This window comes from Anomaloglossus baeobatrachus, chromosome 2 (assembly GCF_048569485.1).
Source record: "Anomaloglossus baeobatrachus isolate aAnoBae1 chromosome 2, aAnoBae1.hap1, whole genome shotgun sequence".
NCBI classification, from domain to species: Eukaryota; Metazoa; Chordata; class Amphibia; order Anura; family Aromobatidae; genus Anomaloglossus; species Anomaloglossus baeobatrachus.
Window position 1 is genome coordinate 668,697,313 of NC_134354.1, and position 23,373 is coordinate 668,720,685.

The 23,373-nt window shown below is 50.2% G+C and overlaps 1 protein-coding gene across 2 annotated transcripts in view; it reads right to left on the minus strand.

The window, feature by feature from the left end:
• Positions 1-1,181: 1,181 nt before the first annotated feature.
• METTL1 (methyltransferase 1, tRNA methylguanosine) overlaps positions 1,182-23,373 on the minus strand; it is a 40,920-nt gene continuing 18,728 nt past the window's right edge. For both annotated transcript variants that reach the window (XM_075334483.1, XM_075334482.1), the window contains exons 4-6: positions 20,538-20,651; positions 10,817-10,918; positions 1,182-1,773 (exon numbers count right to left, since the gene is read on the minus strand). In XM_075334483.1, coding sequence (XP_075190598.1) covers positions 1,639-1,773; positions 10,817-10,918; positions 20,538-20,651 — 351 coding nt within the window. In that variant the 3' untranslated portion in view covers positions 1,182-1,638. The remainder of the gene's footprint in view (positions 1,774-10,816; positions 10,919-20,537; positions 20,652-23,373) is intronic.

Consider the following 23,373-nt stretch of genomic DNA (forward strand, 5'->3'; position numbering starts at 1 on the left):
AACCCCTTTAAAGGCATAGGCGAGTGCTAAGGTGGTCCAGCAGCAGCCCTGTTGTACAAGCAAGACGTCAAATTCGGGACTGGAGAAAACAGGTTTAACACCGCGCTTGAAGACCACGGACATCAGTGTTGAACACACAATTCTTTTATTTTACTTCATTCCTACGCGTTTCGGAGACTACAGCTGCCTCCTTCTTCAGGGAAAAGAATTTTACAGAGACCAAGGAGGAGCCCTTAAAAAGGATATACAGAAAAAAAGAGGAAGAAAAAAAAAAAAGGGAGAAAGGAAGAGGGATCCCTGGCTATGACGTCAGTTCACCGTGTGCTGCAGAGCAATGACTCATTGCCACGTGGAGTAAAGCCGCATTACATGGCCCTTACAAGAATTAAATAAAATATACATTGATACATTTAGCTCAAACAGAAAAATCATAATCAACAATCAAAACAATGAAAAAAAAACAGACAAAATAAATTTAAAGTGAAAACGTGAAAAAAAAGGGGGGGGGGATATATATACAGTTATTAATGATCTTTGACCCGAACTCGGGGTAGAGAGGCCGTGAAATTGACCTTTTTTTCACGTTTTCACTTTAAATTTATTTTGTCTGTTTTTTTTCATTGTTTTGATTGTTGATTATGATTTTTCTGTTTGAGCTAAATGTATCAATGTATATTTTATTTAATTCTTGTAAGGGCCATGTAATGCGGCTTTACGCCACGTGGCAATGAGTCATTGCTCTGCAGCACACGGTGAACCGACGTCATAGCCAGGGATCCCTCTTCCTTTCTCCCTTTTTTTTTTCTTCCTCTTTTTTTCTGTATATCCTTTTTAAGGGCTCCTCCTTGGTCTCTGTAAAATTCTTTTCCCTGAAGAAGGAGGCAGCTGTGGTCTCCGAAACGCGTAGGAATGAAGTAAAATAAAAGAATTGTGTGTTCAACACTGATGTCCGTGGTCTTCAAGCGCGGTGTTAAACCTGTTTTCTCCAGTCCCGAATTTGACGTCCTTCCACACAAAGCATAAAACTGAGGAGCCCGTGATCCACGGGAGGGTGTATAGGCAGAGGGGAGGGGTTACACTTTTTAGTGTAATACTTTGTGTGGCCTCCGGAGGCAGAAGCTATACACCCAATTGTCTGGGTCTCCCAATGGAGCGACAAAGAAAGTTAACTTACTAATAAATAACCATTTCACAACTGGTTTATTAAAAGAACATCACGACATCTGACCAGATGCATATATATAAGAAAGAAAAAAAAAATAATATGACATTGCAGGTATAGCGCTGGCTATAATCACTGTCCATCTTTAAGGAACGCTACACAATTACTTTATGTGTCATCAAATATATAAAAAGTAAAGAATCCGTAAAAAAAATCTGGGAGACTGGAAAATTCCTAAATACAATTATGTTTTTCCTTTGCGGAACCTCAAGCCACACATCTGAGTCACAGAAGATCCCAAGAAGATAAGACTTGGGACAGCAGAGTGTGACAGGCTCCTATGTGCGGTGGCAAATTCATCATTCTCCAGCTTGGCCCAAAATATTTAGTTCTTCTGCCGGCAAAGCATGAGCAGCTGAACTTTAAAGGAGTCTTATTAGTCTGTTAAGGAAGACTGATCTATTCTTACAGCACAGCTAAGAATCTTGACTTCTAAAAGTGCTGTTTTCTACGCGGCAGAACACAGCCAGGAAGTTCTGGCCTTTGTTTCGCTGAACCTTCTTTCCTTCTTCCGTCGACGTGCCCAGTTTATCAACGATGATATCATCTGCCTGCAAAAATGGCATAAGAAGAAGGTTTACATGTCAGTAGGAGTTCATGGTGGGATCATCACAAACATTGGGCATAATCCTGACCTTTAATCAGTGCTCATAAATTTTATATTTATATGAAGTGTCACAATGAGGTTTTCCTTAGAAGCTGTTGGTTTTATAAAACGCCATTTAATTTCCAAATGTATCTGTATTACCTCCATATCCGAGGATAGAGGCTGAAATGACTAAAAATGTCCACCTTTACTACAGATGATTAATTTGCAGAACCCTGGTCCAGTGGCCAAGTCAGCAGTGCACGGTGGGTGCGGGAAAGTAGTCCTGTGATCTGCCTCATATCTGACAGGATCAGCAGTGCCTCTCCAGATTTGTAGAGCCTAAAGGCCACTTTACACACCGAGATAAATCTTTGTCAGATCTGTGGTTGCAGTGAAATCATGGACATATTGTTCCATTTGTACACAGCCACAAACCTGGCACTGATTGTCCACAATTTCACTGCAACCACAGATCTGCCGCAGATTTATCTTTGTGTGTAAAGTGGCCTTAAGGCTACATGCGCACGCTGCTTTTTTGGCTGCAGTTTTGTCAGCAGAACTTTCTGACATTTGACTTCCCAGCAAAGTCTATGAGAAGTCAGATTTGTCATGCGCACATTGCAGTTTATTTGTCAGCGTTTTTTTGTCAAAAGTTTGTGACAAAAAAAATGCAGCATGTTCATTCTTCCTGCGTTTTTGTCAACATTTGTCACCCATTGAAATCAATGAGGGCATCAAAAACGCAGGAAAAATGCATGCTAATCAAAAGTGGTGCATTTTACCTGCCTTTTACCTGCGTTTTTGGTACCAAAAACGCAGGTGATTTGTCAGGAAGTGAGGTCAGGCAAGTGGTCCCGTCCCGTCCTCCATGTGTTCCCCGAAGTACCGCTGTCCCCAGGGAAGATCATGTGGAGGACGAAGAATATCAGCAGCGGCGGCAGCAAGAGGGAAAAATCAATATTTTCAGCTGCCAATGTCCATCCCCCTCTCGCTGCCGCCGCCGCTGATAGTACCGTCCGCCACGTGTTCCCCAAAGTACCGCTGTCCCCAGCGTGCACGCACAGGGGAGATGATGTGGAGGACGGGACTATCAGCGGCGGTGGCAGCGAGAGGGGGATGGACATTGGCAGCTGAAAACATTGATTTTTCCCTCTCGCTGCTGCCGCCGCCGCTGATAGTCCCGTCCTCCACGTATTCCCCAAAGTACCACTGTCCCCAGCATGCACGCACAGGGGAGATGATGTGGAGGACGGGACTATCAGCGGCAGCGAGAGGGAGAAATCAATGTTTTCAGCTGCCAATGTCCATCCCCCTCTCGCTGCCGCCGCTGATAGTCCCGTCCTCCACGTGTTCCCCGAAGTACCGCTGTCCCCGCACAGGGGAGATGATGGACCCCTCTCACTGCCACCGCCACCGCTGAAAGTCCCGTCCTCCACGCTCCTGTCAGCTCCACGCAGTAACGCGATCAGCTGAGCTGTCACTGAGGTTACTCGCGGCCACCGCTGGATTCAGCGGTGGCCGCGGGTAACCTCAGTGACAGCTCAGCTGATCGCGTGGCTGTCGTCAGTTGCTGTGTGGAGGCGACAGGAGCGGCGGTGTGTGCTGCTTCTCCGGTCACCTCCATGCAGCAGAGCTGGAAGCGACGCTGGACCATCCTGGATTACACCGGACATGGAGGGCTTTGTCGGGGTTAATAAATTGGTGATGAGGGAATGTGTGTGTTTTTTATTTCTAATAAAGGATTTTTCGGGTGGGTGTTTATTTACTGTAATTTACAGATTAATAATGGAGGGTGTCTCGGGGAGACGCCTGACATGATTAATCTATGACTTATTGGCAGCTATGGGCTGCCAATAACTCCTTATTACCCCGATTTGCCAACGCACCAGGGCAAATTGGGAAGAGCCGGGTACAGTCCCAGAACTGTCGCATCTAATGGATGCGGCCATTCTGGGCGGCTGCTGACTGATATTGTTAGGCTGGGGGGCTCCCCATAACGTGGAGCTCCCCATCCTGAGAATACCAGCCTTCAGCCGTATGGCTTTATCTGGCTGGCATTAAAATTGGGGGGGACCGCACGCCAGGTTTTTTTAATTATTTATTTATTTCTAATTTTTTTTTTTTCAATTCAACAAGCTTTATGGGCTTGTTTGAACTGAAAAATACATGAAACAATTGTTGACAAAACTGCAGCCAAAAAAGCACCAAAAAAGCAGCAAAAACGCACCAAAAAAGCACCTACACTTTTTGTGACATTTCCAGGCTCTCTCTGACAAGGTGCAGTTTTGGCTGCAGTCTGTGAATACGAAAGAAGGGAATTTTGTTTACTTACCGTAAATTCCTTTTCTTCTAGCTCCAATTGGGAGACCCAGACAATTGGGTGTATAGCTACTGCCTCCGGAGGCCACACAAAGTATTACACTTAAAAGTGTAAGGCCCCTCCCCTTCTGGCTATACACCCCCCGTGGGATCACGGGCTCCTCAGTTTTAGTGCAAAAGCAAGAAGGAGGAAAGCCAATAACTGTTTTAAATACAAATTCAACCCGAGAAACAGCCTCGGAGAACTGAACTGTTCAACATGAACAACATGTGCCCCTGAAAAAAACAAACTTCCTAAGAAAACAGGGCGGGTGCTGGGTCTCCCAATTGGAGCTAGAAGAAAAGGAATTTACGGTAAGTAAACAAAATTCCCTTCTTTGTCGCTCCTAATTGGGAGACCCAGACAATTGGGACGTCCAAAAGCAGTCCCTGGGTGGGTAAAAGAATACCTCGTGATAGGGCCGTCAAACAGCCCTTTCCTACAGGTGAGCCACCGCCGCCTGAAGGACTTGTCTACCTAGGCCGGCATCCGCCGAAGCGTAGGTATGCACCTGATAATGCTTGGTAAAAGTGTGCAGACTCGACCAGGTAGCCGCCTGGCACACCTGCTGAGCCGTAGCCTGGTGCCGTAATGCCCAGGACGCACCCACGGCTCTGGTAGAATGGGCCTTCAGCCCTGATGGAATCGGAAGCCCAGCCGAACGGTAGGTGTGAAGAATTGGTTCCTTGATCCACCGCGCAAGGGTGGATTTGGAAGCTTGCGACCCTTTACGCTGACCAGCGACAAGGACAAAGAGTGCATCCGAGCGGCGCAGAGACGCCGTGCGGGAAATGTAGATCCTGAGTGCTCTCACCAGATCCAATAAATGCAAACCCTTTTCAAATTGGTGAACTGGATGCGGACACAGACGGTAAAGTGATATCTTGATTGAGATGAAAGGAAGATACCACCTTGGGAAGAAATTCTGGAATTGGACGCAGAACTACCTTGTCCTGGTGAAACACCAGGAATGGAGATCTGCATGATAACGCCGCCAGCTCGGACACTCTCCGAAGAGACGTGACCGCCACTAGAAAGGCCACTTTCTGTGAAAGACGAGAAAGGGAAACCTCCTTCATAGGCTCGAAAGGCGGCTTCTGGAGAGCAATTAGAACCTTGTTCAGGTCCCAGTGCTCCAACGGCCGCTTGTAAGGGGGGACGATATGACAAACCCCTTGCAGGAACGTGCGTACCTGAGGAAGTCGCGCCAGGCGTTTCTGAAAAAATACGGATAGCGCGGAGACTTGACCTTTAAGGGAGCCAAGCGACAAACCTTTTTCCAACCCAGACTGCAGGAAGGAAAGAAAAGTAGGCAATGCAAAAGGCCAGGGAGAAACTCCCTGAGCAGAGCACCAAGATAGGAATATCCTCCACGTCCTGTGGTAGATCTTGGCGGAGGATGGCTTCCTAGCCTGTCTCATGGTGGCAACCACTTCATGAGATAAACCTGAGGCCGCTAGGATCCAGGACTCAATGGCCACACAGTCAGGTTCAGGGCAGCAGAATTCAGATGGAAAAACGGCCCTTGAGACAGCAAGTCTGGACGGTCTGGTAGTGCCCACGGATGGCCTACCGTGAGGTGCCACAGATCCGGGTACCACGACCTCCTTGGCCAGTCTGGAGCGACGAGAATGGCGCGGCGGCAGTCGGACCTGATTTTGCGGAGCACTCTGGGCAACAATGCCAGAGGTGGGAACACATACGGTAGCCGGAACTGCGACCAGTCTTGAACTAAGGCGTCTGCCGCCAGAGCTCGGTGATCGTGAGACCGTGCCATGAAAACCGGGACTTTGTTGTTGTGCCGTGACGCCATCAGGTCGACGTCCGGCATCCCCCAGCGGCGACAGATCTCCTGAAACACGTCCGGGTGAAGGGACCATTCCCCTGCGTCCATGCCCTGGCGACTGAGAAAGTCTGCTTCCCAGTTTTCTACGCCTGGGATGTGGACTGCGGATATGGTGGATGCCGTGTCTTCCACCCACGTCAGAATCCGCCGGACTTCCTGGAAGGCTTGCCGACTGCGTGTTCCCCCTTGGTGGTTGATGTATGCCACCGCTGTGGAGTTGTCCGACTGAATTCGGATCTGCTTGCCTTCCAGCCACTGTTGGAAGGCTTGTAGGGCAAGATAGACTGCTCTGATTTCCAGAACATTGATCTGAAGGGTGGACTCTTTCCGAGTCCACGTACCTTGAGCCCTGTGGTGGAGAAACACTGCTCCCCACCCTGATAGACTCGCATCTGTCGTGACCACCGCCCAGGATGGGGGTAGGAACGACTTTCCTTTTGACAATGAGGTGGGAAGAAGCCACCACCTGAGAGATTCCTTGGCTGCCTGAGAGAGGGAGACCTCCCTGTCGAGGGACGTCGACTTCCCGTCCCATTGGCGGAGAATGTCCCATTGTAATGGACGCAGATGAAACTGCGCAAAAGGAACTGCTTCCATTGCTGCTACCATCTTCCCTAGGAAGTGCATGAGGCGCCTCAAGGGGTGCGACTGGCCCTGCAGGAGAGATTGCACCCCTGTCTGTAGCGAGCACTGTTTGTCCAGTGGAAGTTTCACTATCGCTGAGAGAGTATGAAACTCCATGCAAAGATATATTAGTGATTGGGTCGGGGTTAGATTTGACTTTGAAAAGTGGATGATCCACCCGAAACTCTGGAGAGTCTTCAGTGCCACGTTCAGGCTGTGTTGGCATGCCTCTTGAGAGGGTGCCTTGATAAGTAGATCGTCTAAATACGGGATCACAGAGTGACCTTGCGAGTGCAGGACTGCTACTACTGCTGCCATGACCTTGGTGAAGACCCGAGGGGCTGTCGCCAGCCCGAAAGGTAGAGCTACGAACTGCAGGTGTTCGCTTCCTATAACGAAGCGTAGAAAACGCTGATGCTCTGGTGCAATCGGCACGTGGAGATAAGCATCCTTGATGTCTATTGATGCTAGGAAATCTCCTTGAGACATTGAGGCGATAACGGAGCGGAGAGATTCCATCCGGAACCTCCTGGTTTTTACGCGTTTGTTGAGCAGCTTTAGATCCAGGACGGGACGGAACGACCCGTCTTTCTTTGGCACCACAAACAAATTGGAGTAAAAACCGTAGCCTTGTTCCTGAAGAGGAACGGAAGTCACCACTCCTTCCGCCTTTAGAGCGGACACCGCTTGCAGCAGAGCATCGGCTCGGTCGGGCGGTGGAGAAGTTCTGAAGAAACGAGTTGGAGGACGAGAGCTGAACTCTATCCTGTACCCGTGAGACAGAATGTCTCTCACCCAACGGTCTTTGACCTGTGACAGCCAAATGTCGCCAAAGCGGGAGAGCCTGCCACCGACCGAGGATGCGGAGAGAGGAGACTGAAAGTCATGAGGAAGCCGTCTTGGTAACGGTTCTTCCGGCTGGCTTTTTTGGGCGTGATTGAGTCCGCCAAGAATCTGAGCTCCTCTGACCCTTTTGAGTCCTTTTGGACGAGTAGAATTGGGACCTGCCTGAGCCTCGAAAGGACCGAAAACCAGACTGTCCCCTCCTCTGTTGGGGTTTGTTTTGTCTGGGTTGCGGTAAGGCTGAATCCTTACCCTTGGAGTGTTTAATGATTTCATCCAAACGCTCACCAAACAATCGGTCACGAGAAAAAGGCAAACTGGTTAAGCACTTCTTGGAAGAAGAATCTGCCTTCCATTCTCTCAACCACAGGACTCTGCGTAAAACCACGGAGTTGGCTGACGCCACCGCCGTACGGCTCGTAGAGTCTAGGACAGCATTAATCGCGTAAGACGCGAATGCAGACATTTGAGAGGTCAATGGTGCCACCTGCGGAGCAGATGTACGTGTGACCGTGTCGACCTGTGTAAGGCCAGCTGAAATAGCTTGGAGTGCCCATACGGCTGCGAATGCTGGCGCCAACGACGCTCCAATAGCTTCATAGATGGATTTTAACCAGAGCTCCATCTGTCTGTCAGTGGCATCTTTAAGTGCCGCCCCATCTTCCACTGCAACTAGAGATCTGGCTGCAAGCCTGGAGATTGGAGGGTCCACCTTGGGACACTGTGTCCAGCCCTTGACCACGTCAGGGGGAAAAGGATAGCGCGTATCTTTAAGCCGTTTGGAGAAACGCTTATCTGGATAAGCGTGGTGTTTCTGGATTGCGTCTCTAAAGTCAGAGTGGTCCAGAAAAGTGCTTAATTTACGCTTGGGATACCTGAAATGGAATTTCTCCTGCTGTGAAGCTGCCTCCTCCGCAGGAGGAGCTTGTGGAGAAATATCTAACATCTTATTGATGGACGCTATAAGATCATTCACTATGGCGTCACCATCCGGGGTATCTAGATTGAGAGCGGCCCCAGTATCAGAATCCTGATCAGTTACATCCGCCTCATCACACAGAGAGTCGTCCCGCTGGGACCCTGACCAGTGTGATGAAGTTGAGGGTCGCTCATAGCGAGCCCGCTTAGGTTGTCTGGGACTGTCGTCCGAGTCAGAGCCGTCACCCTGGGGTGCATGTGACACCCCCGGAGCTAGGAAGTGTTCCAGCTGAGGGGGACCAGGGGGCAATGTACCAACAGTGCCCATGGTCTGAGTTACTGGTCTAGACTGCAATGTTTCAAGAATTTTAGACATAGTCATAGACAATCTGTCAGCAAAAGCTGCAAACTCCGTCCCTGTCACCTGGACAGCATTCACAGGTGGTTCTCCCTGGGTCACCTCTAGCAGAGGCCCCGGCTGAGCAATTGCCACAGGGGCCGAGCACTGCACACAATGGGGGTCAGTGGAACCTGCCGGTAGAGCAGCCCCACATGCGGTACAGGCAGCACATAAAGTCCGTGCCTTGGCACTTTTGCTTTTTGCGGACGACATGCTGTTGTCTCCTTGAGAAATCTAAGGAGGGTATATAGCAGAAAATCACCAGCGACCGTACAGTGTAAAGTATTGCCAGCACAAAATACAAAGTACACTATGGCACAAGTGGGGGAGAGCCCTTGAGGGCTGCTTACCGCCCGCTGAAAAGCGGGTGTGAGGTCGTAGAATCCCTTGTCTGGGTCTCCCAGCCTCCCCTCTGCAGCTCAGCGTGCAGGCAGGAATGGCTGCCGGCGTCCTGTGAAGAGGGGCGGACCGTGGGCGTGCCACAAACAAAAGTGCGGGAAACTGCGTCCCACTGTGCCTAGTGTGAGGGCTGGAGTATGTAAAACAGACTCCAGCTCTTAGCGCTGCTGGTCTGTACAGCGTCCCGCCCTCCTCCTGACTGGCAGGTCTGGGGGCGGGAACGATACGAACTAGGCCGCAAAAGCCGGGGACTGTAGTAATCTAGCGCGGCCGTCATATATGCACGGCCAGCGCGGAAGTCCCCGGCGCACCACAAATCCCAGCCGCGACGCAGTAAACACTGACCCCAGCGGCCGGATCGGCCGATCGTACTAAGTCTCCTCACTCAGCAGAGCTGTAGTGAGTAACGGCACAAGCGCAGCAGCGCTGTTTACCCCGGCGCACTAACACACCCAGCAATGCTGCAGTGTGCGTGCGGTAAGCACGGGGACACGGAGTACCTTAATGAAGCAGGGTCCTGTCCCTGAGGAAACTCCGCTCCGTATCCAGCAGATCCTCCAGGGGCTGTGGATGGAGCACGGTCTCAGTGCCCGGAGACCGGTCAAGTCCCACTTCACCCAGAGCCCTAATGGGGATGGGGAAGGAATCAGCATGTGGGCTCCAGCCTCCGTACCCGCAATGGGTACCTCAACCTTAACAAACACCGCCGACCGCAAGTGGGGTGAGAAGGGAGCATGCTGGGGGCCCCTGTATGGGCCCTCTTTTCTTCCATCCGACATAGTCAGCAGCTGCTGCTGACTAAACAGTGGAGCTATGCGTGCATGTCTGACCTCCTTCGCACAAAGCATAAAACTGAGGAGCCCGTGATCCCACGGGGGGGTGTATAGCCAGAAGGGGAGGGGCCTTACACTTTTAAGTGTAATACTTTGTGTGGCCTCCGGAGGCAGTAGCTATACACCCAATTGTCTGGGTCTCCCAATTAGGAGCGACAAAGAAAAGAAGCAGCGTGCGCATGTAGCCTAAAAAGGGTAATTTGTCAGCCTACTAATGGAAAGAAGCGTCAGGGACTCCAGGAGGTAAAGAGGCGGCTCACAAGGCAGCTCTTTAGCAGTCCGGCTACCGATGTTGCTCCTGGATCAGCGACCTGCAAATTAATTAATCTGTATTCACTACTTTACACTTAGAAAGTACAGCTCTAGAAGAGGAAACCGGTATGGAAATTCAGATTTACATTTTCCCAATTATAATATATATCTTACATGGGTGCTGACTACTGTTGGTATAAAAAAAGGGGTTGTCTTAAGAGGACAGCACCTCATATGGGTACAAGAACATCGTGAGGGTAAATCCTGACTTCAGAAGTCAACTGTAACTGCTTCGTCTTGACAGCCATGTCCAGGAGGACAACGGAAGTCAAAACTTCTGCTATGGATCAACAAGGGGAGCGACGAAGTAGCATGTAGTGGAAAAATAATTATGAGAAGTGTATGGTGGACTAATGGCTCAGAAAACAATAAAGAAACTAATCTTTGTTTTACAAGATAAAAATAGAACAGTAAATGCTGCGTGTGACTGATGGTGCATTACACAGCCAAAAGTGCAGGACGTCATCTCACCAGTTTTTCTTTTGAAACCCTCTCAAAAAGAGGATGTTCTGTAAAGTGCGTCACCATCCACTCGTGAACTTCTTCCACATCTGTAATTGTGTACACCAGCCCCTGCAACACACCGACACAGTACAACATTATGACTCACTACCCATGTCATGTAAAGCACATCCTCTACACCTGAACATGTGATACAACGTCTAGTTACTGGATGCAGCAATGTCTGTAGTAAGTGCTCATGTAGCTACACGTTGCCACATCAGAGTCATCCCCAGATGATCATCTGGAGCAGAAAATCCCTAAATGTTGCTGACATTTCAAGAAACTTTAAAACCACTTTTAACCCTGTCTCGTCATGTGAGGTCAATGAACTTCAGACATATCAAGAGAGAGTGTATAGAGTGGATCTAAGCCCAATGCAACTGTGGCAGGCACTGGCTTCTATAAGAGCTGATACCCATCTGCTAGTGCCAGATTAGTAGAAAACCTGCATGTCCTCTATTCAACATTTTAAGATGCCATAGTTGTAATTGACCAAAGCATGTAAGGTGTTAATCTGCAGATATAAGGCAGTCTCGCCTTTTGCCCCTCCTCTCTCCCTTCAAAGAAGGGAATTTTGTTTACTTACCGTAAATTCCTTTTCTTCTAGCTCTAATTGGGAGACCCAGACAATTGGGTGTATAGGCTATGCCTCCGGAGGCCGCACAAAGTATTACACTTAAAAGTGTTAAGCCCCTCCCCTTCTGCCTATACACCCCCCGTGCTCCTCAGTTTTGGTGCAAAAGCAAGAAGGAGGAAAAAGAATTATAAACTGGTTTAAAGTAACTTCAATCCGAAGGAATATCGGAGAACTGAAACCATTCAACATGAACAACATGTGTACACAAAAAAACAGGGGCGGGTACTGGGTCTCCCAATTAGAGCTAGAAGAAAAGGAATTTACGGTAAGTAAACAAAATTCCCTTCTTCTTTGTCGCTCTATTGGGAGACCCAGACAATTGGGACGTCCAAAAGCAGTCCCTGGGTGGGTAAAATAATACCTCGTAAGAGAGCCGTAAAAACGGCCTCTTCCTACAGGTGGGCAACCGCCGCCTGAAGGACTCGTCTACCTAGGCTGGCATCCGCCGAAGCATAGGTATGCACCTGATAGTGCTTCGTGAAAGTGTGCAGGCTCGACCAGGTAGCCGCCTGACACACCTGCTGAGCCGTAGCCTGGTGCCTCAAAGCCCAGGACGCGCCCACGGCTCTGGTAGAATGGGCCTTCAGCCCTGAGGGAACCGGAAGCCCAGAAGATCGGTAAGCTTCGATAATTGGCTCCTTGATCCACCGAGCCAGGGTTGATTTGGAAGCCTGTGACCCTTTACGCTGGCCAGCGACAAGGACAAAAAGTGCATCCGAGCGGCGCAGGGGCGCCGTACGAGAAATGTAGAGTCTGAGTGCTCTCACCAGATCTAACAAGTGCAAATCCTTTTCACATTGGTGAACTGGATGAGGACAAAAAGAAGGTAAGGAGATATCCTGATTGAGATGAAAGGGGGATACCACCTTAGGGAGAAATTCCGGAACCGGACGCAGAACCACCTTGTCCTGGTGAAACACCAGGAAAGGGGCTTTGCATGACAGCGCTGCTAGCTCAGACACTCTCCGAAGTGAAGTGACTGCTACTAGAAAAACCACTTTTTGCGAAAGGCGTGAGAGAGAAATATCCCTCATTGGCTCGAATGGTGGTTTCTGAAGAACCATCAGCACCCTGTTCAGATCCCAGGGTTCTAACGGCCGCTTGTAAGGAGGAACGATGTGACGAACCCCCTGCAGGAACGTGCGTACCTGTGGAAGTCTGGCTAGGCGCTTCTGGAAACAACACAGAGAGCGCTGAGACTTGTCCCTTAAGGGAGCCGAGCGACAAACCCTTTTCCAGTCCAGATTGAAGGAAGGACAGAAAAGTGGGCAAGGCCAAAGGCCAGGGAGAAAAACCCCCAGCAGAGCATCATGACAGGAAAATTTTCCACGTCCTGTGGTAGATCTTGGCGGACGTTGGTTTCCTAGCCTGTCTCATAGTGGCAATGACCTCTTGAGATAATCCTGAAGACGCTAAGATCCAGGACTCAATGGCCACAGTGTCAGGTTGAGGGCCGCAGAATTCAAATGGAAAAACGGCCCTTGATACAGCAAGTCTGGTCGGTCTGGTAGTGCCCACGTTTGGCCGACCGTGAGATGCCACAGATCCGGGTACCACGACCTCCTCGGCCAGTCTGGAGTGACGAGGATGGCGCGGCGGCAGTCGGCCCTGATCGTGCGTAACACTCTGGGCAACAGTGCCAGCGGAGGAAACACATAAGAGAGTTGAAACTGCGACCAATCCCGAACTAAGGCGTCTGCCGCCAGAGCTCTGTGATCGTGAGATCGTGCCATGAATGCCGTGACCTTGTTGTTGTGCCGGGACGCCATTAGGTCGACTTCCGGCCTCCCCCAGCGGCAACAGATCTCCTGAAACACGTCCGGGTGAAGGGACCATTCCCCTGCGTCCATGCCCTGGCGACTGAGAAAGTCTGCTTCCCAGTTTTCGACGCCCGGGATGTGAACTGCGGAGATGGTGGAGGCCGTGGCTTCCACCCACATCAAAATCCGCCGGACTTCCTGGAAGGCTTGCCGACTGCGTGTTCCGCCTTGGTGGTTGATGTAAGCCACCACTGTGGAGTTGTCCGACTGAATTCGGATCTGCTTGCCTTCCAGCCACTGCTGGAACACTTTTAGGGCAAGATACACTGCCCTGATCTCCAGAACATTGATCTGAAGCGAGGACTCTTGCTGAGTCCACGTACCCTGAGCCCTGTGGTGGAGAAAGACCGCTCCCCACCCTGACAGACTCGCGTCCGTCGTGACCACCTCCCAGGATGGGGGTAGGAAGGATTTCCCATGCGATAAAGAAGTGGGAAGAAAGCCACCCCCGAAGGGAAGCTTTGGTTAGGATGTCCCAATGAAGAGGACGCAGGTGAAACTGCGCGAAAGGGACTGTCTCCATTGCTGCCACCATCTTCCCCAGGAAGTGCATGAGGCCCCTCAAGGTGTGTGCCTGACCTTGAAGGAGAGATTGTACCCCTTTCTGTAGTGAACGCTGCTTGATCAGCGGAAGCTTCACTATCGCTGATAGGGTATGAAACTCCATGCCAAGATATGTCAGCGATTGGGCTGGTGTCAGATTTGACTTTGGAAAATTGATGATCCACCCGAAACTCTGGAGAGCCTCCAGAGAAGCGTCGGGGCTGTGTTGGCATGCCTCTTGAGAGGGTGCCTTGATCAGCAGATCGTCCAAGTAAGGGATCACCGAGTGACCCTGAGAGTGGAGGACCGCTACTACGGGAGCCCTAACCTTGGTGAAAACCCGTGGGGCTGTAGCCAGGCCGAACTGCAGTGCCACGAACTGCAGGTGTTCGTCTCCTATGGTGAAGCGCAAGAAGCGTTGGTGCTCTGGAGCAACCGGTACGTGGAGATAAGCATCTTCGATATCGATCGATGCAAGGAAATCTCCTGGGGACATTGAGGCGATGACGGAGCGGAGGGATTCCATCCGGAACCACCTGGTCTTTACGTGTTTGTTGAGCAGTTACGGGTCCAGGACAGGACGGAAAGACCCGTCCTTCTTTGTAACCACAAACAGGTTGGTGGAAAAAACCTTGACCCTGTTGCTGAAGAGGAACAGGGACCACCACTCCTTCTGCCCTCAGAGTGCCCAGCGCCTGCAGAAGAGCCTTGGCTCGCTCGGGAGGCGGGGATGACCTGAAGAATCGAGTCGGGGGACGAGAGGCGAACTCTAACTTGTAACCGTGAGACAGAATGTCTCTCGCCCAACGGTCTTTTACCCTTGGCAGCCAGGTGTCGCAAAAGTGGGAGAGCCTGCCACCGACCGAGGATGCGGATTGAGGAGACCGAAAGCCATGAAGAAGCCGCTTTGGTAGCGGCACCTCCGGTGGTCTTTCAGGACGTGACTTAGACCGCCATGAATTGGAGTGCCCTTGATCTTTCTGAGGCCTTTTGGACGAGGAGAATTGGGACCTGCCCGCGCCCCGAAAGGACCGAAACCTCGACTGCCCCTTCCTCTGTTGGGGTATGTTCGGTTTGGGCTGGGGTAAGGATGTATCCTTTCCCTTGGATTGTTTGACGATTTCATCCAAACGTTCGCCAAACAATCGGTCGCCAGAAATTGGCAAACTGGTTAAGCACTTTTTTGGAAGCAGAATCTGCCTTCCATTTCCGTAGCCACAAGGCCCTGTGGAGTACCACCGAATTGGCGGATGCAACCGCCGTACGGCTCGCAGAGACCAGGACAGCATTAATAGCGTAAGACGCAAATGCCGACGTCTGTGTGGCTGCGTCAATTTGCGCTTGACCTGCTGATAGCTTGTAGCACCCATACGGCTGCAAATGCTGGGGCAAAAGAAGCGCCGATAGCTTCATAGCTGGATTTCAACCAGAGCTCCATCTGCCTGTGAGTGGCATCTTTGAGTGAAGCCCCATCTTCCACTGCAAGTATGGATCTAGCCGCCAGGCTAGGATCCACCTTGGGACACTGAGTCCAACCTTTGACTACGTCAGGGGAACAGGATAACGTGTATCCTTAAGGCGCTTAGAAAAAAAAAACAAAAAAAAAAAACGCTTATCCGGACAGGCACGGTGATTCTGGACTGCCTCTCTGAAATCAGAGTGGTCCAGAAACATGCTCAGTGTACGCTTGGGAAACCTGAAACGGAATTTCTCCTGCTGAGAAGCTGACTCCTCCACTGGAGGAACTGAGGGAGAAATATCCAGCATTTGATTGATGGACGCAATAAGATCGTTCAATATGGCGTCCCAGTCAGGCGTATCAAGATTGAGAGCGGCCTCAGGATCAGAATCCTGATCAACTGTCTCCGCTTCATCAACCAGAGGTTCCCCGCTGAGACCCTGACCAATATGAAGATGTCGAGGGGATTTCCCAGCGAGCTCGCTTAGTCGGTCAGGGGCTGGGGTCTGTATCAGAGACCTCACTCTGGGATCTATGAGACACCCCGGGGGGGACCTTGCTGGTCCAACTGAGGGGGGCCAGGGAGCAATGATTCAACAGTGCCCCTGTGCTGAGATACCGGTCTGGATTGCTCAGTGGATCCTGCCGGTAGCGGGGTCGTACATGCGGCGCAGGCAGCATAGTAAGCCTGTGTTTGGCACTCCTGCCTTTTATGGGCGCCATGCTGTTGTCTTCCCTGAGCAACACAATATATATATCCAGAATCAACTGTGCACCATAAAGTGTAAAGTATATCTTATAAACATATAATTTAAAATTACACTCCTGCAGAAATGTGGCTAGCACCACAGACGCTGCATGCCCCCCGCTTAAAGCGGTTGTGAGGCCACCAGGGTCCCTGCCTGGGTCTGTCAGAATTTGTCCCCCTCTGCAGCGTCCGAGGAGCTGACAGGAATGTCCTGAGGAGAGGAGGGAGCCGTGGGCGTGACCCAGAAAGTGCGGGAGCTGGTGCCTGCACTGTGCACAGTGAGGGGAGTGGAGTATGCAAAGCATGCTCCAGCCCTCAGTGCTGCTCGTTCTGTGCAGCGTCCCGCCCTTCCCCTGCTTGTCAGGGCTGTGGGCAGGAGGAAGAAAGACTAGGCAGCAAAAAGCCGGGGACTCGAGTAATAAACGCGGCCGCCGTAAAAGCGCGGCCGCGTGGAAGTCCCCGGCGCACTACAAGTCCCAGCCGCGCCTCAGTGTTAAACATGGCGGCGGCGGTCAGCGCGGTAGTCTCCCTACATAAACACACTCAGCGATGCTGAGTGTGTAATGGCACATTAACCCGGTCAGCGCCGCGGTCCCCGGTGCACTAGCACACCCAGCAATGCTGGAGTGTTGCTGTGCGCTGTCCCCACAGGGATACAGAGTACCTCCAAGTAGCAGGGCCATGTCCCTGAACGATACCCGGCTCCTATCCAGCAGTCTCCCAGGAGTTGTGGATGAAGCACGGTCTCAGTGCCTGGAGACCGATAGGATCCCACTTCCACCAGAGCCCTGGGGGATGGGGAAGGAAAACAGCATGTGGGCTCCAGCCTCCGTACCCGCAATGGATACCTCAACCTTACAACACCGCCGACAAGAGTGGAGTGAGAAGGGAGCATGCTGGGGGCCCTATATGGGCCCACTTTTCTTCCATCCGACATGGTCAGCAGCTGCTGCTGACCAATCTGTGGAGCTGTGCGTGCATGACTGACCTCCTTCGCACAAAGCAAAAAAACTGAGGAGCCCGTGGGAGCACGGGGGGTGTATAGGCAGAAGGGGAGGGGCTTAACACTTTTAAGTGTAATACTTTGTGCGGCCTCCGGAGGCATAGCCTATACACCCAATTGTCTGGGTCTCCCAATAGAGCGACAAAGAAATGAGATTTCTCATTGCTGACAAGTTGTTTCAGCACCAACGAACATAATGATCGCCTGTTATCCTAGTACTCCTAATGAGGGAGCTTAGAGGGGTCCTCGGAGACTGAGATAAAATGGCATCTCTGGTGTAATTCAAACTGAGGGAGAGAGCTGCACACTGCATCAAATTGGTCTGCATGGCTGTCGTCCCAGAAGGACGCCTCTTCTAAAGGTGAAGTACAAGAAAGCCGGCAAACCGTTTGCTGAACACAAGTAGGTTAAGGACATGGATTACTGGAACCATGACCTGTGGTCTGACGAGACCAAGATAAACTTACTTGGTTCAGATATTGTCAAGTGTGTGTGGCAGCAACCAGGTGAGGACAAGTGTGTCTTGCCTACAGTCAATCGTGGTGGTGGGAGTTTCCTGGTTTGGGGCTGCATGAGTGCTGACGGCTGTGGGGAGCCACAATTCTTTGAGAGAACCATGAATGCCAACATGTACTGTGACATACTGAAGCCAAGCATGGTCCTCTCACTACATAAACTGGGCCGCAGGGCTGTATTCCAACATGATAACGACTACAAACACCCCTCCAAAACTACCACTTGACCTAAACCCTATTGCGCATCTGTGGGGCATCCTCACATGGAAGGTCTCTAACATCCACCAGCTCCATGATGTCGTCATGAAGGATGAAAGAGGATCCAGTGACTCCTGTGAGGCTCTAGTGAACTCAATTGCCCAAGAGAGTTAAGACAGTACTTCAAAATAATGGTGACCAAACAAAATATTAAACAGTTTGAGCACAATTTGTCCATTTTCACTTAGGGGTATACTCACTTTTGTTGCCAGTGGTTTTGACATTAACGACCGTGTTATGAGATATTTAGAGGGCACAGCAAATTTACACTGTTATACAAGCTGCACACTGACTACTTTACATTGTATCAAAGTGTCATATCTTCAGTGCTGTCCCATGAAAAGATATAATAAAATATTGACAAAAATGTTAGGGGTGTGCTTATGTTTGATATACTGTACAGTTATATCTCTGATTAATAAATACAAAAATATAAGAAGAAGAAAAAAAAAAGCAGAACGTTAAGTTTAAAGCACAACCCTTTGGAATTAAAGCCGCTTTTATGTCTCTGCTTCCATATTAAAAAAAAAAAAAAGTGATCAATAAACCGTATTAATGCAAAAAATTAAAACCTCAGATCCCCCCCCCCAAAAAAAACCCCACATTTAATTTTCCATATACAGTGGAACCTTGGTTATCGAGTAACCCAGTAAGCGAGTATTTCGCTATAGGAGCAAAGCTTGCTGTAAATTTGTAACTCAGTTTACGAGCAAGCCTTGCCGCAGGAGCAAATACTCACCGCACACACTTCCGGTTCCGTACTTCCACCGCGCTCTAACCCGCTCTTGCAGTCCACACAAACATATTATGCTCACCTTACCTTCCATTCCATCGCCGGCCTCCCGGTTCTTGTAGTTCGCCGCTGCAGGATGTGTATCGGGTAACCATCACGACGATAGAGGAACTTCTGCTGTCAGCTGCTACTCAAAGGCAGCGCGCTGACTAATCGGAGGAAGGCGGCTCCTGCCTTTGACGTCAGCGCGCTGGCAGCGGAAGTCCCGGATCAGTTGCGATGGTTACCCGATACACAGACTGTATCGGCGACCTGCAACAACCAGGAGGTCGGCGATGGAACGGAAGGTAAGGTGAGCATAATATGTGTGTGTGTGCGTGTTTGTGCATGTGTGGAATGGCACAACAGGGGATCAGGATGGGACATTGAACAAGTTGTGGAATGAATTGTCTGCATTCCAATGATTTCCTACAGGAAATCTTGCTTTGCTAGACGAGTAACTTGGTTTACAAGCACACTCCCAGAACAGATTGTTCTCGTTAAGGCTGCTTTCACACATCCGGTTTTTGCAGTTTGGCTCAATCACCTATGCAACGGATGCGGCGGAAAAAACGGATCCGTTGCATAAGTTTTTCCATGCGGCCAATCCATAGGCTTACCTTGTAAATCGCGCCGCATTGTGCCGGATCCGGAACGATGCTTTTCTTTTCGCCGCACAAAAAAGTTTCATGCAACATTCCACCTGGCCGCCGCATGGGCTAAATATGTCGCATCTGGCAAAAAACGGACGCAACGCAAGGCCATGCGGCACAATACGGCGCTAATGCAAGTCTATGCGGAAAAAAAACGCAACCAGCGGCAAAAAAAACTGTTGCGTTTTTTCTGCAAAGCGCCGTATTGTGCCGCACTGCAAAAACCGGGTGTGTGAAAGCAGCCTTACCAAGGTTCCACTGTATTTAATAAAGCTAAAAGAGTTTTCACTACTATTTCACCCCCTTCCATATGTCTTATACAGTTTTTCAAAGGGCCAGTCATTGGTGGGAATAGGCTACCTTTCAATGAGTGAGAGCAGTCTGATCACGCATGCTCAGATCAGACCTCACTCTCCTCCTCTACTTGGATCCTGCCAACGCTTTAGAGTGCGGTCCCTTCACCTAAGTATGGTGATATACTTTCTAATTACAAACAGTACATCCCAGCGCCTTTCAGCGGAAGGGCCAGCGCTCAACAGAATCAGCTGAAACAGATCAGGCTTCATGCTCCTCCTCTGTTTGGATCCTTTCTAGCGTCTGCCCGTTCTGCTGAAAAGCGCTATGAAATGCTTCCTTCTAATACGCAGCCCTTTTCAGCTGAAGAGTCGACATTCCAAACCATCCAAGCAGAGGAGGAGCACAAAGTCTGATCGGAGCATGCGTACTCAGACTGCGGTCACTCACTGAAGGGTAGCCTGCCCCCACCAATGATGGGCTCTTCTCAATTTGTCCAATTCTGCTTCCCAGATCTGGAGCACTGGTGCCTCAATAACAAGGGGAATATATATAACCCACACAACTATATTAGAAAACTGACTGTTAGGAAAAGATAGGACACATGAAAGGGGGGCAAATAGTGGAAAATCCCTTTAACGTGTCAGTTAAAAAAACATGAATACCCTAAAATCAGAACCTATAAAGCCAGGACAGAATTGCAGCGTTTTGTTTCATTATAATATATTTTAGTGGCAATTGGGACGTGCTTGTATACATTGGGTGAAACCAAGTCAGAGAAGGCTACACTGACAATACACAGAAACTGCATCCTCATGCCTCACTTAGCAATAAATTCTGAAGAAGGACCTAAAACTGCATCTGATGTCCTAAAAGTAGATAAAAAGGATCCAAACCAAACCTCGGAGTCAAAACATATTAGGCATCTGCATGTTCCTCTAGTGCTGCTTAGACACACAAGCCCCTCTGTCTTGTGCCCGACTTACCCCAACACGCAGCACAAAGGCATATTCTGCCAGAAGCATGGAGCTGATAATCCTCCACTTGTGTTTTGTCTTCTTAAAATGAGGGTCCGGAAATAGGAAGAACATCTTACTGAGCTAGAAAAGGGGGAAAAAAAAATATACGTATAAGAAAAAAAAAACCAAACAAACAATATTTGTATTGTCAATTCCAAACCTGAGCTGCCTTCACACTCAGGATTGTGACATTGAAAACTGTCGCCAACCTTTATGTCACAGTTGAGTAGATCGCCTAAACTGTGCGAGAATTCCTCCTACACCAGATTATAGACTAACAGCCCAGTGGATAGCCTCCAACTGATCACTGAAGGGTAAAGACTAACTTTCTGGAACAAATACACTATATATGAAGACGAGCACAATACGGTCTTATCTGTGAAGATGATGAAAAATAATCAGAGGTAAAGGCTTGTTCATCTGGATGGGTTGACTAGGACATAACCGAAATGGCACAAATGACGGCTGCAGCAGCCCCAACAGTGTGGAAAGGCAGACCATGGAAGAGAAATGGTTAAAAGCCGTGCTGCCGTTATAGAAGATGAATGCAGATTCCTGGGAAAGTGATTTATTCAACGCATGTAGGAGTGGATACTCTTTCAGGACAATGCCACTTACACACTGCACAATACGAAGGGTATACATAGCAAGAGACAACTTCAAAAGAAGGGAATTTTGTTTACTTACCGTAAATTCCTTTTCTTCTAGCTCTAATTGGGAGACCCAGACAATTGGGGTGTATAGCTACTGCCTCCGGAGGCCACACAAAGTATTACACTTAAAAGTGTAAGGCCCCTCCCCTTCTGCCTATACACCCCCCGTGGGATCACGGGCTCCTCAGTTTTAGTGCAAAAGCAAGAAGGAGGAAAGCCAATAAACTGGTTTAAGCAAATTCAATCCGAAGGAATATCGGAGAACTGAAACCATTCAACATGAACAACATGTGTACACAAAAAAACAGGGGCGGGTGCTGGGTCTCCCAATTAGAGCTAGAAGAAAAGGAATTTACGGTAAGTAAACAAAATTCCCTTCTTCTTTGTCGCTCTATTGGGAGACCCAGACAATTGGGATGTCCAAAAGCAATCCCTGGGTGGGTAAAATAATACCTCGTGATAGGGCCGTAAAACGGCCCTTTCCTACATGGGGGCAATCGCCGCCTGAAGGACTCGTCTACCTAGGATGGCGTCCGCCGAAGCGTAGGTATGCACCTGATAATGCTTGGTAAAAGTGTGCAGACTCGACCAGGTAGCCGCCTGGCACACCTGCTGAGCCGTAGCCTGGTGCCGTAATGCCCAGGACGCACCCACGGCTCTGGTAGAATGGGCCTTCAGCCCTGAGGGAACCGGAAGCCCAGCAGAACGGTAGGCTTCAAGAATTGGTTCCTTGATCCACCGAGCCAGGGTGGATTTGGAAGCTTGCAACCCCTTACGCTGACCAGCGACAAGGACAAAGAGTGCATCCGAGCGGCGCAGGGGCGCCGTGCGGGAAATGTAGATTCTGAGTGCTCTCACCAGATCCAACAAATGCAAATCCCTTTCACATTGATGAACTGGATGAGGACACAAAGAAGGTAAGGAGATATCCTGATTAAGATGAAAGGGGGATACCACCTTAGGGAGAAACTCCGGAATCGGGCGCAGAACCACCTTGTCCTGGTGAAACACCAGGAAGGGAGATTTGCATGACAGCGCTGCTAGCTCGGACACTCTCCGAAGAGACGTGACCGCTACTAGAAAGGCCACTTTCTGTGAAAGGCGAGAAAGGGAAACATCCCTCATAGGCTCGAAAGGCGGCTTCTGGAGAGCAATTAGAACCCTGTTCAGATCCCAGGGCTCTAACGGCCGCTTGTAAGGAGGGACGATATGACAAACCCCTTGCAGGAACGTGCGTACCTGTGGGAGTCTGGCCAGGCGCTTCTGAAAAAATACAGATAGCGCAGAGACTTGTCCTTTAAGGGAGCCGAGCGACAAACCTTTTTCCAACCCGGATTGCAGGAAGGAAAGAAAAGTAGGCAATGCAAATGGCCAGGGAGAAACTTCCTGAGCAGAGCACCAAGCTAAGAATATCTTCCACGTCCTGTGGTAGATCTTGGCAGAGGTTGGTTTCCTAGCCTGTCTCATGGTAGCAATGACCTCTTGAGATAATCCTGAAGACGCTAGGATCCAGGACTCAATGGCCACACAGTCAGGTTCAGGGCCGCAGAATTCAGATGGAAAAAAAGGCCCTTGAGACAGCAAGTCTGGCCGGTCTGGTAGTGCCCACGGTTGTCCTACCGTGAGATGCCACAGATCCGGGTACCACGACCTCCTTGGCCAATCTGGAGTGACGAGGATGGCGCGGCGGCAGTCGGACCTGATCTTGCGTAGCACTCTGGGCAACAGCGCCAGAGGTGGAAACACATAAGGGAGCCGGAACTGCGACCAATCTTGAACTAAGGCGTCCGCCGCCAGAGCTCTGTGATCGTGAGACCGTGCCATGAAAGCTGGGACCTTGTTGTTGTGCCGGGACGCCATTAGGTCGACGTCCGGCATCCCCCAGCGGCGACAGATCTCCTGAAACACGTCCGGGTGAAGAGACCATTCCCCTGCGTCCATACCCTGGCGACTGAGGAAGTCTGCTTCCCAGTTTTCTACGCCCGGGATGTGAACTGCGGATATGGTGGATGCCCTGTCTTCCACCCACGTCAGAATCCGCCGGACTTCCTGGAAGGCTTGCCGACTGCGTGTCCCCCCTTGGTGGTTGATGTATGCCACCGCTGTGGAGTTGTCCGACTGAATTCGGATCTGCTTGCCTTCCAGCCACT